General features: G+C 36.9%; 2 protein-coding genes across 4 annotated transcripts; both read right to left on the minus strand.

Annotated features, from left to right (window-relative positions):
* Window positions 1-92: 92 nt before the first annotated feature.
* Window positions 93-5,897, minus strand: LOC135937125 (solute carrier family 35 member G1-like). Of its 2 annotated transcripts, none has more exons than XM_065480214.1 (6): window positions 5,746-5,897; window positions 4,189-4,307; window positions 3,895-4,131; window positions 3,059-3,277; window positions 2,141-2,509; window positions 93-423 (listed from the first exon to the last, which is right to left on the minus strand). In XM_065480214.1, the coding sequence occupies exons 1-6, from the start codon at window positions 5,759-5,761 to the stop codon at window positions 280-282; spliced, it is 1,104 nt and encodes a 367-aa protein (XP_065336286.1). In that variant the 5' UTR covers window positions 5,762-5,897; the 3' UTR covers window positions 93-279. The 2 variants fall into 2 exon arrangements, with proteins under 2 accessions (XP_065336286.1, XP_065336285.1); XM_065480213.1 differs by lacking the exon at window positions 5,746-5,897 and adding an exon at window positions 4,818-4,945.
* Window positions 5,898-6,518: 621 nt separating this feature from the next.
* On the minus strand, window positions 6,519-11,074 carry LOC135937037 (solute carrier family 35 member G1-like). 2 transcript variants are annotated; one of them, XM_065480100.1, is made up of 6 exons: window positions 10,756-11,074; window positions 10,345-10,472; window positions 9,646-9,888; window positions 9,377-9,595; window positions 7,699-8,052; window positions 6,519-6,734 (listed from the first exon to the last, which is right to left on the minus strand). In XM_065480100.1, exons 2-6 carry the CDS (start codon window positions 10,456-10,458, stop codon window positions 6,612-6,614), a joined length of 1,053 nt encoding a protein of 350 aa, XP_065336172.1. In that variant the 5' UTR covers window positions 10,459-10,472; window positions 10,756-11,074; the 3' UTR covers window positions 6,519-6,611. The 2 variants fall into 2 exon arrangements, with proteins under 2 accessions (XP_065336172.1, XP_065336171.1); XM_065480099.1 differs by having other exon boundaries at window positions 10,730-11,066.
* Window positions 11,075-12,085: the final 1,011 nt, after the last annotated feature.

Below are 12,085 nucleotides of genomic sequence, written 5' to 3' on the forward strand. Positions count from 1 at the left end.
CGAAAAGTAATCATCGGCGCATCGCCGGCGCGGAGAGATAAGGGGAAACGTGCCGGAATTAACGGGGAAATGTTTCTTAATCAAAAGCGGTGTTTGTTCAAGTTTTCATAGCTTTTATTTGCATTGCGAATAATCATCAGTTATCAGTTTCACAAGCCCAAGGTATACTCGGCCATTTATGCATCTAATAATTACTGGTATATGATCTTTCTCAATTAAATCTTTTCTGACAGTTTACAAAAAGGCCGCATAATCACAACCTATATTAGTCTTGTCGGATTACCAGCTGTACACACAGCATGGCCATTGTTGTGGAAACAATTGGGCGATTTGCTCCTCAATGCCGATAGCTATGACGCACATGCAAATCAGAACAGATCCGACAGCTCCCATGATGTCTGGCACGTCGCTCCAGTAGCAAATCTGAAAATGAAAATGAGAGTTTTTTATTCAAAAAATGTGAAATATTGAACCGAATATTCAGTTATCTCACTGTCAGTCACAGAAATGGTTTATTATTCTCTAAATTTAAGGCCGCGTTGTTTAGATGGTTTTCTTTAAATCTGTGAAGCTTCTCAACTTTCAAATACAGCTTTTGACACACTTTGTGATTTGTGATATTTGGAATAACATTCATAAAAATGAAATCAATAGATTAGAGCAACACAGAAATTTCAGACTTAAAGCGGTTGCAATTATCTCGTGTAGAGTATAACTTGCGCGGTTGGATCATTTTATTTATATCCTCTCATTGGGATCTGGTTAGTGGAATTAACATTAAATTCACAATTTTTTTGCGGCTCTGCAAGACTCATGCGGCTTAAGAACCGGTTTGGGATGCACGTCATTAAAAACGAATAACCTCAGAGAGGAGTATCTCGGCGCATTTGCATTACCGCTGACCTAGGATAAATTTTAAACCTCACCTTTTAATGAAAATTTCCTATTCAATTCAAATTTGTTAGCAGCTTGAGGCTCTCCTCGGTTTATAAGGTTTTGGAATTGAGCTGGTCAGTTATTTTTTCTGAGCTTCCAGTTGTTATGGAAACTTGAAATAAGCTCAAAATATAAGCCATTATAGGTGTTTTTTTTTTTTAAATAATTTTGTACGACATCTATCACAAAAAAACACATGCAAATTAGCAAATCCGACTTTTCAGATAAGTAATTATGTAAAATTTCCCAACTTCACGGGCTACTCGTGCATTTTATTTCCCTCTAACCTGTTAACTATTATCTTAAACAAAAGTAACCAGGTTGGAGGTAAATCGTTGGCCTCCCTTGACAAAGCTCAACTCATTGTAGACCTCTGTTATTTATTTGGCCGAAAGGCCTGTCCTGTTTTTCTCTCTCCCTCTTTTCAACCCAACGTTGAGTCATGTTTCAGAATATTTTTCTATTCTCCCAGCTAGTTCAAGCTATCAGACTTTCATTCCCCAGTGACTCGCTTCCGGTCCTTGTTCATTCACGCCACACCTGTCATAAAATGTAGGATATTTTGTCACACGATACGGTATCGTCATTGCAATTTACAGACATTTTTTATACTTTTAATTTCTTAGGGAAAACCATCAGAGAAAATATGTATTATAATTGACACCTATTTTAACATATAATTTTCTCTCGACTTCGTAAATGAAAAAATTTAAACGCCCAATTCAAAAATAAAATAATTCCTAGTAAGAAAATTTACAATATTCTTAGTGGTAAAATAAAAATTTGACGAGGAAATCAATATTTTTGTTCCATATTTTAATAGCATTTTACTCTAAATTAAAAATAAAATCAGAAAATCTGACCGCTAAAACAAATTTTGTAGAAAATGTTAAGATTCCAATTTTACACATACGGAAATTTATTAAAATATATATAAGCTGGTTGCATATTTTTTTAAATTATTAAAAACAATTGTGGAGGTTTCTGTGTCAGTTCCTGCACAGCGCGCAAATCATTAAATTTTTGTTTAGTTTGGCTGTCAATTATCAATTACACACTAAAAATCATCTTAATTTACTAAAAAACCTCTAAAGTAAACAAAAGAGAAAAATCTAATTTTCCTGTCCTGCTAATTAAAAATAATTGAAAAACAAGTTCAAATTAATTCATCGCATGATGCACCTGTAATTATATGCAAAGCTACCTGAAGGATAAACGCCAAGACAATGTCTAGCGAGCGGGTGACGGCGACCTTGCCGGCGCTCTCGAGGTTGAGCGCGATGACGAGCAGTACCTGTCCGAGCAGCCCGGTGACACCGACCAGACTTGCGTAGGCCCACTCGACGAGCGGCGCGCTCCACAAGGAGCCACCCATGCCCGCGGCCCAGGGCCCCTCGGCGGCGAACGACAAGCTTAGCGAAATGACGAGGCTGCCGACGCTCAAGTAGAGCACCATCACGGAGAAGTGCACCTCCTTGCATTTCCGCATCACCACGATGTTCACCGCCGAGAGAAATGCGCCCAGCACGGCGGCAGAGTAGCCCAGCACGTCGTACGTCATGCTTGGATCGCCCTATTCAATTAGAAAAGAAATTCAGCTGAAAAATGGATCGGAAAAACTGGAAATTTATTTTTTACGAACCATAATTTTACAAGCCCCAAAACAAAAACTACATTGCAGACCAAAAAGGTGATGAATTTACGCTTAATCATTTATTATTTAAATAATACTCAATATTGCAGCTCATTACCAAACATTTTGAACCAGGAAATTATTCATAATCCTTCTCGTAATAGCTTTTGGCCTCCAGAGGCGGTTCACACAGTTGTAAATATTTATTGAGACAGGGTAATTAAAGAAATAGACTTTTGGCCATTAAGATCCAAATACCTGCTAATTTTTTCTCACCTTGGAAACTGTATGAATATAATATATAATTATTCGTGTTAATTTTACTAAACTCAAATAAAAACATTTTTACTGTGATCATACAAACCAGCAGATTCGATCTACGGCGGAAAAAACCGCACATTTTTTTAAATTGTGCGTTGCCAACAATTCACAATTTAATAAAACTCTTTCTAAGTAAATATATCATGCAATTATTAATTCATAACTTACTAAATTGAAAATAAACGGTGGTCTGGTGATAAGGACCAGCCCTGTGACGAGGGTGATGGCTATGACGACGCGAAAGGTGCCGCACAGCTCGCGTAGGAAGGCGAAAGACATGATCAGTACAAAAACTGGTGAGCTGAAAATAATGGACGTTGCATCTCCCAGTGGCAGCCTCCTGAACGCGATAAACAGTGCCACCAGCAACCAACCACCAATAAATCCCTAGAACAAAGTAAATATTGGAAGAATTCACGATCAATTTTTAAAAGTTTAAAAATCAAATAGCTTGTAAAAGATTTAAATTTTTAATCATTCAAATGAAAAACATCAACATTTTCAAATTTTTATGAAAAAGTGATGAAATGCGGTCGAATTGCCTTATAGAAGAGCCATTATTTATTTATTTGACGAAAGGGGATCCAAAGCACACTTTTTTAACCATGGAAAAGATGAAATAAATTTCCAAAACATCCTGTATGTGTAAACCCTGCAGAAACACAAATTTTGACGAATCTTTTCACAGATTCTCATTATTTAGACTGATAAACGCTGTGATTATCGTTGATTTTGTTTGAAATGAGCCAAAGTTATCTAAATCACGTGCTTCTTGCTCATTCTTTTTTATTGAATTTTCCTTTATATTCAAAAAACGATTTCTAAAAAGACAATTGTCAAGTTGTATCAAGAGAAGCAAAATATTTCCCCCGAGAAATACTTTAAAATAGAAAATTAAATTATCTATCGAATTTATTAATGTAATTTTAAGGCCCTCTTAGATAATGAATCTTTAGGTGTTTCCTTTTTCCCCACATTTATTTGGTTTGAAACTTTATACTCACCTGGACCATCATTAGGATTCTGTATCCAGGCGGGCCGAAAGGGTTAATCAGCTTCCACGCAATAAGCGGCGCGACGGCCGTGATTTGGATGGCGGCGCGCAAAGCGAGCAACTCCATTGGGTTGATCAGCTCAATACCCTTCACGAGACCGGATGACAGGGTAAAACACACCCCTGACAAGAAGGTCAGCAGGATGGCCCACCAGTTTGTTCTGCGCGCTGCCGTAGGGCCCAAATCCTGACGAGTCAAAATGCATTAAGAAACAGCAGACTTAAAAAAGTTAACATTTTTTACCTCTTTAATTTTGCGGTGGAGCTCATTGTGATCAACGATTGAGCTGTAGTTGGACTGGCTCGAGTCTCTGAGCGAGTCCTGCTCACTTGATGTGCTGGACGGGGAAACGCCATCAATTGCTACAAAAAGAAGTAATTTTTTACTGTAAATATAAATTCTTATAAGCCGAAAAAAGAGTTTTATTAGATATTTGTTGTTTTCTTTAGAGAAAATTAAGAGTAAGACTTCGTTGATTGGTTGGTGAGTGAAATTATTATTATATTTTTATTTTAATGAAATAGAGGGTGCACTGTTTACGCCGAAACAGGTTGAATTATATAAGAAATTTTACAATCTTGTAACTTTTTACTGTTTAAGTTTAGTTGTTCGCCAGGAGGAGTACAAGAAATTAAAAATTAAAATTGAAAATTTGCATTCGGCATTGCTAAATATGAGAAAAATATTTACTGACCGCATGTCACAAAGCAGAAACTACACAGATTTCAAATTTGACGTAATATCTAAAACAATCCACCGCTGTTGTGAAAAGTAAAATATGTGTGGTGGAAAACAAATCAAATTTCTTGATTTCAATGATCTCAGCAGATGTGAAAAGGAGTGGAAAACACGAAATACAATCGGGGCTTTACGTGTTTTCAATGTTCTATGAAGTTGCGGTGGTCTCCAGTGTACGGCCGGGTAAAACATGACTTCTAAACCAACTGGTAATTGAAACTGAACTTGCATATTGTATGAACCACCACAAGGTGTGAGCCCAGAGGATATCTCAAAGCGGCTTGGATTGGTTGCCTGCGCAATGCCCAATGCGCGAGATATTTGTACTTATTTTCAAATGGATAAAAAAAACAAGCAGCCGGTTGCAAGCCTTTTATGTTCAAATTGTTCAAAAGTAAGAATATTCTGCTCTTATATAACTATAACAACCTTGGTGATTGAAACTGATTTATCACATGATTTTTTTATCGTCTGGGCCTTGCAACTGAGCCGCGAAAAACTCGTTAAGGTTTTTTTTTTTATTTGCTTAACTCGAACCCGTGACTACCTGTGAGTGTAAGCGTGCATAAAAAAATTGATGATTAGTTTCGTCACGGGTCTGCTTCCTGTCGCGTGATTAATCTGCAAATTATCGTCTGCCTTTTGGAGATTTTTTATGTACATATAAAGCACAAAAAACGTCTCTCCGAATGATCGTATTGTTAAAAAATTCAAATCTGTTACGTAATCATTACAAGTCTAAAATTGATTTTCAAATTAAATTCTAATAAAATTCAACCAATAAAAGGTTATTTTAAAATTGTGCCAGTAATTTGATTCACTTCGCAATTTGCGAATTCTGTTCCGGAAATGCACCAGCAGAAAATAGACAAAATCTTTAATTTCCCTTTTTTTAACTTAAAATTTCATGGCAAGTTATTTTTTAAACTAAATACTAAGAAACATTATTTTAAATTGAAACACGATATGTCTGGAATCTTAGGAATAAAAAATACTTAAATTAAAATAGCTGCATTAAAACTACACAACGAATTCCAACTCAAGAAATTACTGAATTCTAACCTTTCTGCACTCCCATGTTTACGTGAAGAGCAGTCACTTGTGCAAGCGTCTTTCTGCCCTCTCGGATCCAGTCTGACCCATTGGGTGTTTTCTTGCAGGTGCCAGAGTGTACAGCCGCAAAATCAGAGAGTGGTTGCTCAGCATCCCGCTCGAAAAATCACGTGGACCGCTACCATACCATACCATACCGCTCATTTCACATTTATTCGGGCATGCGTGTGCGATTTTTTCACATATTGTAATCGCTTTCGCGGTCACTCGTTTAACGAAGCTGGTTTTAATGTGCGTGAAAAGCGAAAAATGGGCTGAGAGTATTGAGTTTCGCACCAGAAACTCGTTCAATTTAATAAATAAATGAGTTAATGCCATTAAATTCTTATTTCTACCACTCTTGAGATTTAATGAATTGATTCTATTTATATTTTGACATGAAATTTTATTTCATTTAGCCTACTTGTCACTGAAGTTTGCCTTCTAACCTCATTTTCTTTCAGTAAGTCAGTCGTGCATGTATACACGTTTCTCTTAAAGAACTTGACGGCGGCCAAGGATTTCAAATCTCAAAACGCTTTCAGGACAGGTTTACGGAGTGACAAATACTCATTTATGCACGTTCAGTCTGCATGTTTCCCCCTATGACATTCAATTTATATCTGCATTGAAATGCTGTTGGACTGCAACTCTGTAGCAAAAGCTATGCATTTTAACTGTTCATTTAAATGGAAACGCGTCGTTGCCTCAACAGATAGATGATTAAAACGTTCTCGAGTGTGTGTGTGTGTGCATGTATAATTTTATTTTACAATCTGACACGAAGGAAAAATACAAATAAGACATTTCTACGAGTATAATTACTTTGATTGCGCTCAAGGAATTACTGCGGCGAATCGGCCGATCTGCTCCTCTGTTCCAATCGCGGCGACGCTGATGCACACCAAAAACGCCCCTAAAATCGACATCCAGCCAGGAACTTGCTCCCACCAAAAGACCTGCAATCATACCGTGCATAGTAAATTAAAAAATTAAAAATCGATCGTAAAATGACATTAACATGTCTCTCATCAAAGTAGCTGAGGGAACGCGAAACTGGATTTTCTTCAAGTGCGGTAAACCAAATGATGATTTGATGTCATCAGTTAAGATGATCGGATCATAAATCTTGATCAACGACATCGCAACCCGATATTCTTTATTCGCTTTAATTAATTTCTTTACTTATTTTACTGCTCATTTCAACATTTTCTCATCACGTTATTATGACATTTCAAGTGCTGTTTTCCCCCAACGTGCAGTTCATCGACTTATGTTAATAATAAGCTCAAATTCGATTAATTTTTCAATTTTACTAGCTTTGTTTTTACGGATCTCCCAGCATTTAAAGAAAAACAATGAAAACTTGCTACACAATTGAAACTCAAATTTTGCCAATTTTATCCAAGATTTACATGTTTTGACCTATTTTATTCGTAAATTTCGATTCCTATCGTCGAGATCTATTCCCCGGTGCTAGACGTTTTTTAGGGAAACTATTAGTTGGGAATTTAAAAAAGATTTCAAGTAGGGAGACAGTCCTCACCATTTGAAAGGCTTGCCAACTTTGCAGCCACTTTTTCTCAAAAAGTGCTATCTAGATCAATTTTGGCATTAACTGAATTCTGTTTATGCCTTGGAAAAAAGGATATATCGGGGTTTTGCAGCATCAATCCTATTTACACAGCAACTAGCGTCAATTTTGATCCCCAATTTTATAGTGTGTTTTAAGGAAAAAGTTATGTGTTAATTCATGTCATGTGCAAACTAAGTTCAAATTTCAGTGTCATTTTTCTATTAATTTTTCTTTGTTGAATTCTCTTGACAAATTCCTGCTTTTTTGTTCCCTTAAAAACTTATTACTTTTGAAGGGAAATGGATTTTTAGTATTTGATCCTTTGACCACACTCTACCAATTCCCACCTGAACGACAAACGCAAGGACGATGTCGAGCGTCCTGGTGACGGACACTTTTCCGGCGCCTTCCATGCTGAGCGCCCTAGTGAGCAAAACCTGTCCGACGAGTCCGAGGATTCCGACCAGCACGGCGAACACCCACTGAACTAGGGTTGCGTCGATCAGGTTGCCACCAGACTCCCAGGGTCCAGGCACGAAATTCAGAATCAGGGCCATGACGGTGCACCAGACGCTGAAGTGGAACACGAGCAGCGAGTAGTGCACCTCCTTGCACTTTCGCATCAGCACGATGTTGATCGCCGTGAAGAAGGCGCACAGGATGGCCGCAGTGTAGCCCCAGACGTCCCAGTTCTCCGCATTCTGCAAAAATCAACTCGGTTTAAAAAAATTGATTAAAACACGTAGAGCACGTAGCTGTTTCAAGAGCAGGAGAAACTAGTTAAGATGAAATTTCGTCATTCAGAAAAAAATCTTTCACTTTCATTTGTTCAGAGCTAAAATTTAGCAGAGCTAAAATTAAGAGACGAGCTTTTTTTCTGTCAACCCTACAAAAATTGTAATTTATTGCACTGAAAGGAGATTATCCCTCTCAAATTATACATTACGACGGGAATAATTTATATTAAACAGATAACCAAGTAATTGCTGGCTCGCATTTTTTAGCGCATGCTTAGCATTTGCATGTAATTAGGACTCTGAGCGACGTTTGAAGGTCGAGTGCTGGCTGACTTGCACCTACATTTGATACTGTTGCATTCGGATTTGGCACGATTGCTTTCGGCAGTTCAACTCGCTACTTGCTGGTTTTGCACTTTTCCATAGAATGCGTGACACGGGCGCAGGTTCGAAACTGGGTCGTTTAGTATGTCTTTCAGAAATAATTCCATTTTCTGCCCTTAACGAGAGGAGCAGTTGAGTTGCAGAAAAATCTGCTTTGCGCATGCAGTCTCAGGTCTCAAGCATATCAGAAAAACCCTCAATGTAGATTCCTATTTATATTCAAATGTTTGTGCCACAGCCACCTAAAACCACAACCAGTCATCCCTGATCAAAGACCGGAACTAGCGGCTCCCCTAAATAATTTCAACAAAACTACCTAATGTCGTGAACAAAAGGTTCGTTCGCGATGTTACTGGGAAGCGGAGTTTTTGCATATTGTTCGCTATCAGGGAGCAAATTGCTGCCTTTAAAGTTTATAGGTGTAAGTGTTGCTAATTTTTGGAGTGAGCTTTGGATATATTTGTAGCAGTGAGAGATCACGAAAGATGTATTTTTTATTTTTTAATTTAGCATGGGAATGAAAGGAGTGAAAGTGAATATACCATTTTATAAGTTCATATAAACCCATGGACAACATTTTGAAGGGGTTTCCAGATTTTTGAAGAATAACGAATGTTTTAAAAGCGACAGCAGACAAGCAAAAGATTCAGAAAAATAGACCGCAAATGGCCTTTGAGATTAAATTTCGTGTTCATTCGGTTGAACTTGACGAGAGAAATCCAAATCGTACCTGATTTTTTTTAAACTATGGAAAAGATGAGAAATTTCCAAAATGTTCTGTGAGCCCTACAGAAATAAAAATTTTGACTGCTGCACTTTCCCTTAAATTTTAAGATTTTAAAAAAACTTTGATATCCTTAATATCAACTGTAGGAATACTTTTAGAAGCCAGGAAAAATTTTACCTCTTGGAAAAATATCGGTGGTTGCAGGACAAATATTGCTCCCGTCATGAGCACAAAAATGACCAAGGTGCGAAAAAATCCGCAGGCCTCCTTGAGGAAAACGTAGGACATGAGCACGACGAAAATTGGCGAACTGTATATAACGGTGGTTGAGTCTCCGAGGGGCAGGCGTCTGGTGGCGAAGAATAGCGCCACCAGTGTCAAACCGCCGATGACGCCCTGAAAATTAAGATTGAATTGAGAAATTCCCTTAACTCTCCAGTTCATACCTGCAAAAGGAGGTAGAGTCTGACGCTGGGCGGACCGAACGGATTTTTCCGCTCGTAAATGACGAACGGCGTAATTGCTACAAACTGGATCAGTCCCCTTAGCAGCAGCAGGTCCATCGGGTCGATGGTGTTCAACCCTTTTATCAACGCTGTGGAGGCTGTGAAGCACACTCCCGAGATGAATGTGAGCAGAATCGCCCACCAGTTGGTTTTCAACATTTGCGGTTGCCGTTTTTCCAGATCCTGTTGAATATAGAATAAAAATAATAACTATAATCCTCTCATTTTGTGACTGGCTTTTAAACCTGATTAGTTTACATCGGACTAAAATGTTCCTTTTTTTAAAAAAAAATGTACTACGCATGCAGGCAGAAAAAATTTGCGTTGAATTTTCTATTCGATTTAATTATTTTGCGTGCATTTTGTTGAAAATTTAGTATGTTACTTTTTACATTTTAGATTTTAAATCTATGATTGTAAATTTCTAGATGGAATGAGAAATTTTCAACATTTCAATAAATGGAAATTAATAGTTTTAATTTAAATTTAACAAAGTACCTTGTTGGAAACTTTCAGTGAAATTAAATTTTTGTAAAATTTTTAAAATGTTTCACCTAAAGTTGCAATAATTAAAAAAGTTTATATGAGTTATTTTATAAATTTATACGTTTTTTAATGAATTAAATTAAAAATTCATACCTCAAGAATCTGCTTCTCCAGTTCGGCTCCAGATTTGATCGCTTCATAATTAGCCGGGCTGCTGGTGACCAGATCCGAACTCTCACTGCTATCTGAACTTCCATTCTTAGGCATTATTTCCAATAAGACTGCAAAAACATTAAGATGATTATTATCATACAGCAAAGTTTCCAGTCACACACAAAAGGCATACACCACCAGTTTTACAGTTAAATTATCAAAATGGATATCCAATATTTATAAATATTATTTTTATAAATATTAATAATTTAAAAGTTAAAAGACCATGTTTACCTGTATAAATGTGGCCTTAATTTTCGACAATTTCTCTCACAAAGTTATAACATAGCTTTTCGTGCTTGAAAATGAGCTAAAAATAGCTTACCTAGAATGCAAGTTGCAAAGTTTCACCTAAAATTTCTCCGGCGGCGCATTTGGCACGTGTGTGACCAGCGACATTGGTGCTCTTGGTGGGACTAAAAGATGTAAAAGGTTAGCTGGACCAGAAGCAAGATGAAACAACTACGTAGCTTCGCTACTTTCGAGGGGGGCACTCCTTGCTGCCTCGTGAGCGTCACGCAGAACTGCTTTGCTATCCTGGTACCTTGGGCCTCAAAATAATGCGGTAGCGGAAAACAGGTTTTTGCTGTTTTTGGTCCAGCGCCGGGTCTTGTGACTAACATTTCATTACTTTGCAACAATCTCTAGGCCTCACCTGTTCATTCGCGATACAGGAAAAACGTTCAGGTCTCTTTTTAAGGATTTAAAGTTGTCTCTACAAGCCTGAAAAACTTCTAGTGGCACATATAAATGTCTAAATCGCATATTTCTGTTTTAGAATTATTAATTCTGGCTCAAAACAATCTGTTATAAAATTATTTTTTGCAATCCATCTTTTTATATTTACTTACAACATTGCTAGTAAAATCACGTTGACGTCAGAATATATGAAATATTTTTTGTTGCCGCTCTTTACCGCAACGAAAACAAAAAATATGCCACCCGCTTTTACTGACTGTTGGGCGGTACAGTTTCCTATCACGTGCTAAGCGAATGTGATTTTAAACAAAAAACTGGCTTATTTTTTATATAAGATATAAGAGACATTAAATTAGTTGTAACCGGGTTGAACCAAGAGGTTTTTTGTCTACTCACTGGCAAATTTGGGGCACTTGTTAGCTCAGCGTAAGTGACTTGAACTCTGTTATATATAATAGCTGATTTATTCGTTTGTTTTTAGAGATTAAAGAGATTCAATATGTTTATTACTGACATATTTATCCCAATGTCTATTACAGGACTATATAAAAAATCAAAATCAAAATGTTTACACATCAATATACGTCTTATTCTTATTTATCATAGATTAAAAAATTAAAATATATAAAGTTGTTCTACCGATAATTTGGTCTGCTGGAAGAAAAGGTAATTTAACTTTTGTTTTGTTCCTTTAATGGTTTATGGTTATGCTTGCGGAGCATCGATAGAAATCATTATGCAAAGCACAAAAATTAAATTATACACTGAAATGCAAAATTTAAAATCTAACTGTTGGCCGAATAATTACCCAGTGAAAAACATGCTAAGTGAACTTAATTTCTACGACATAAACGAGTACCTGTGCAAAAAACTATGACTTATTGGTGCAAGTCACTGCAGTGAAGAAAACTTTATACTGAGTGTTTTTTTTTGTGACATAAATTATAATATTTCGACGTATTCCAAAATCGCACCTGTAAAT

This window comes from Cloeon dipterum, chromosome 2 (assembly GCF_949628265.1).
Source record: "Cloeon dipterum chromosome 2, ieCloDipt1.1, whole genome shotgun sequence".
Classification (NCBI taxonomy): domain Eukaryota; kingdom Metazoa; phylum Arthropoda; class Insecta; order Ephemeroptera; family Baetidae; genus Cloeon; species Cloeon dipterum.

What these genes read in the sequence shown, in the direction of transcription:
- LOC135937037 (XM_065480100.1), bottom strand. Translation starts at nt 10,458, where the DNA reads ATGCCTAAGAATGGAAGTTCAGATAGCAGTGAGAGTTCGGATCTGGTC. An exon ending in GACTCTACCTCCTTTTGCAG is followed by an intron (nt 9,596 to 9,645) that starts GTATGAACTGGA and finishes CTTAATTTTCAG; the next exon opens with GGCGTCATCGGCGGTTTGAC. An exon ending in TCCTTGCGTTTGTCGTTCAG is followed by an intron (nt 6,735 to 7,698) that starts GTGGGAATTGGT and finishes GTATGATTGCAG; the next exon opens with GTCTTTTGGTGGGAGCAAGT.
- LOC135937125 (XM_065480213.1), bottom strand. Translation starts at nt 4,914, where the DNA reads ATGCAAGTTCAGTTTCAATTACCAGTTGGTTTAGAAGTCATGTTTTAC. An exon ending in TCATAGAACATTGAAAACAC is followed by an intron (nt 4,308 to 4,817) that starts GTAAAGCCCCGA and finishes TTCTTTTTGTAG; the next exon opens with CAATTGATGGCGTTTCCCCG. An exon ending in GAATCCTAATGATGGTCCAG is followed by an intron (nt 3,278 to 3,894) that starts GTGAGTATAAAG and finishes ACTTTGTTCTAG; the next exon opens with GGATTTATTGGTGGTTGGTT.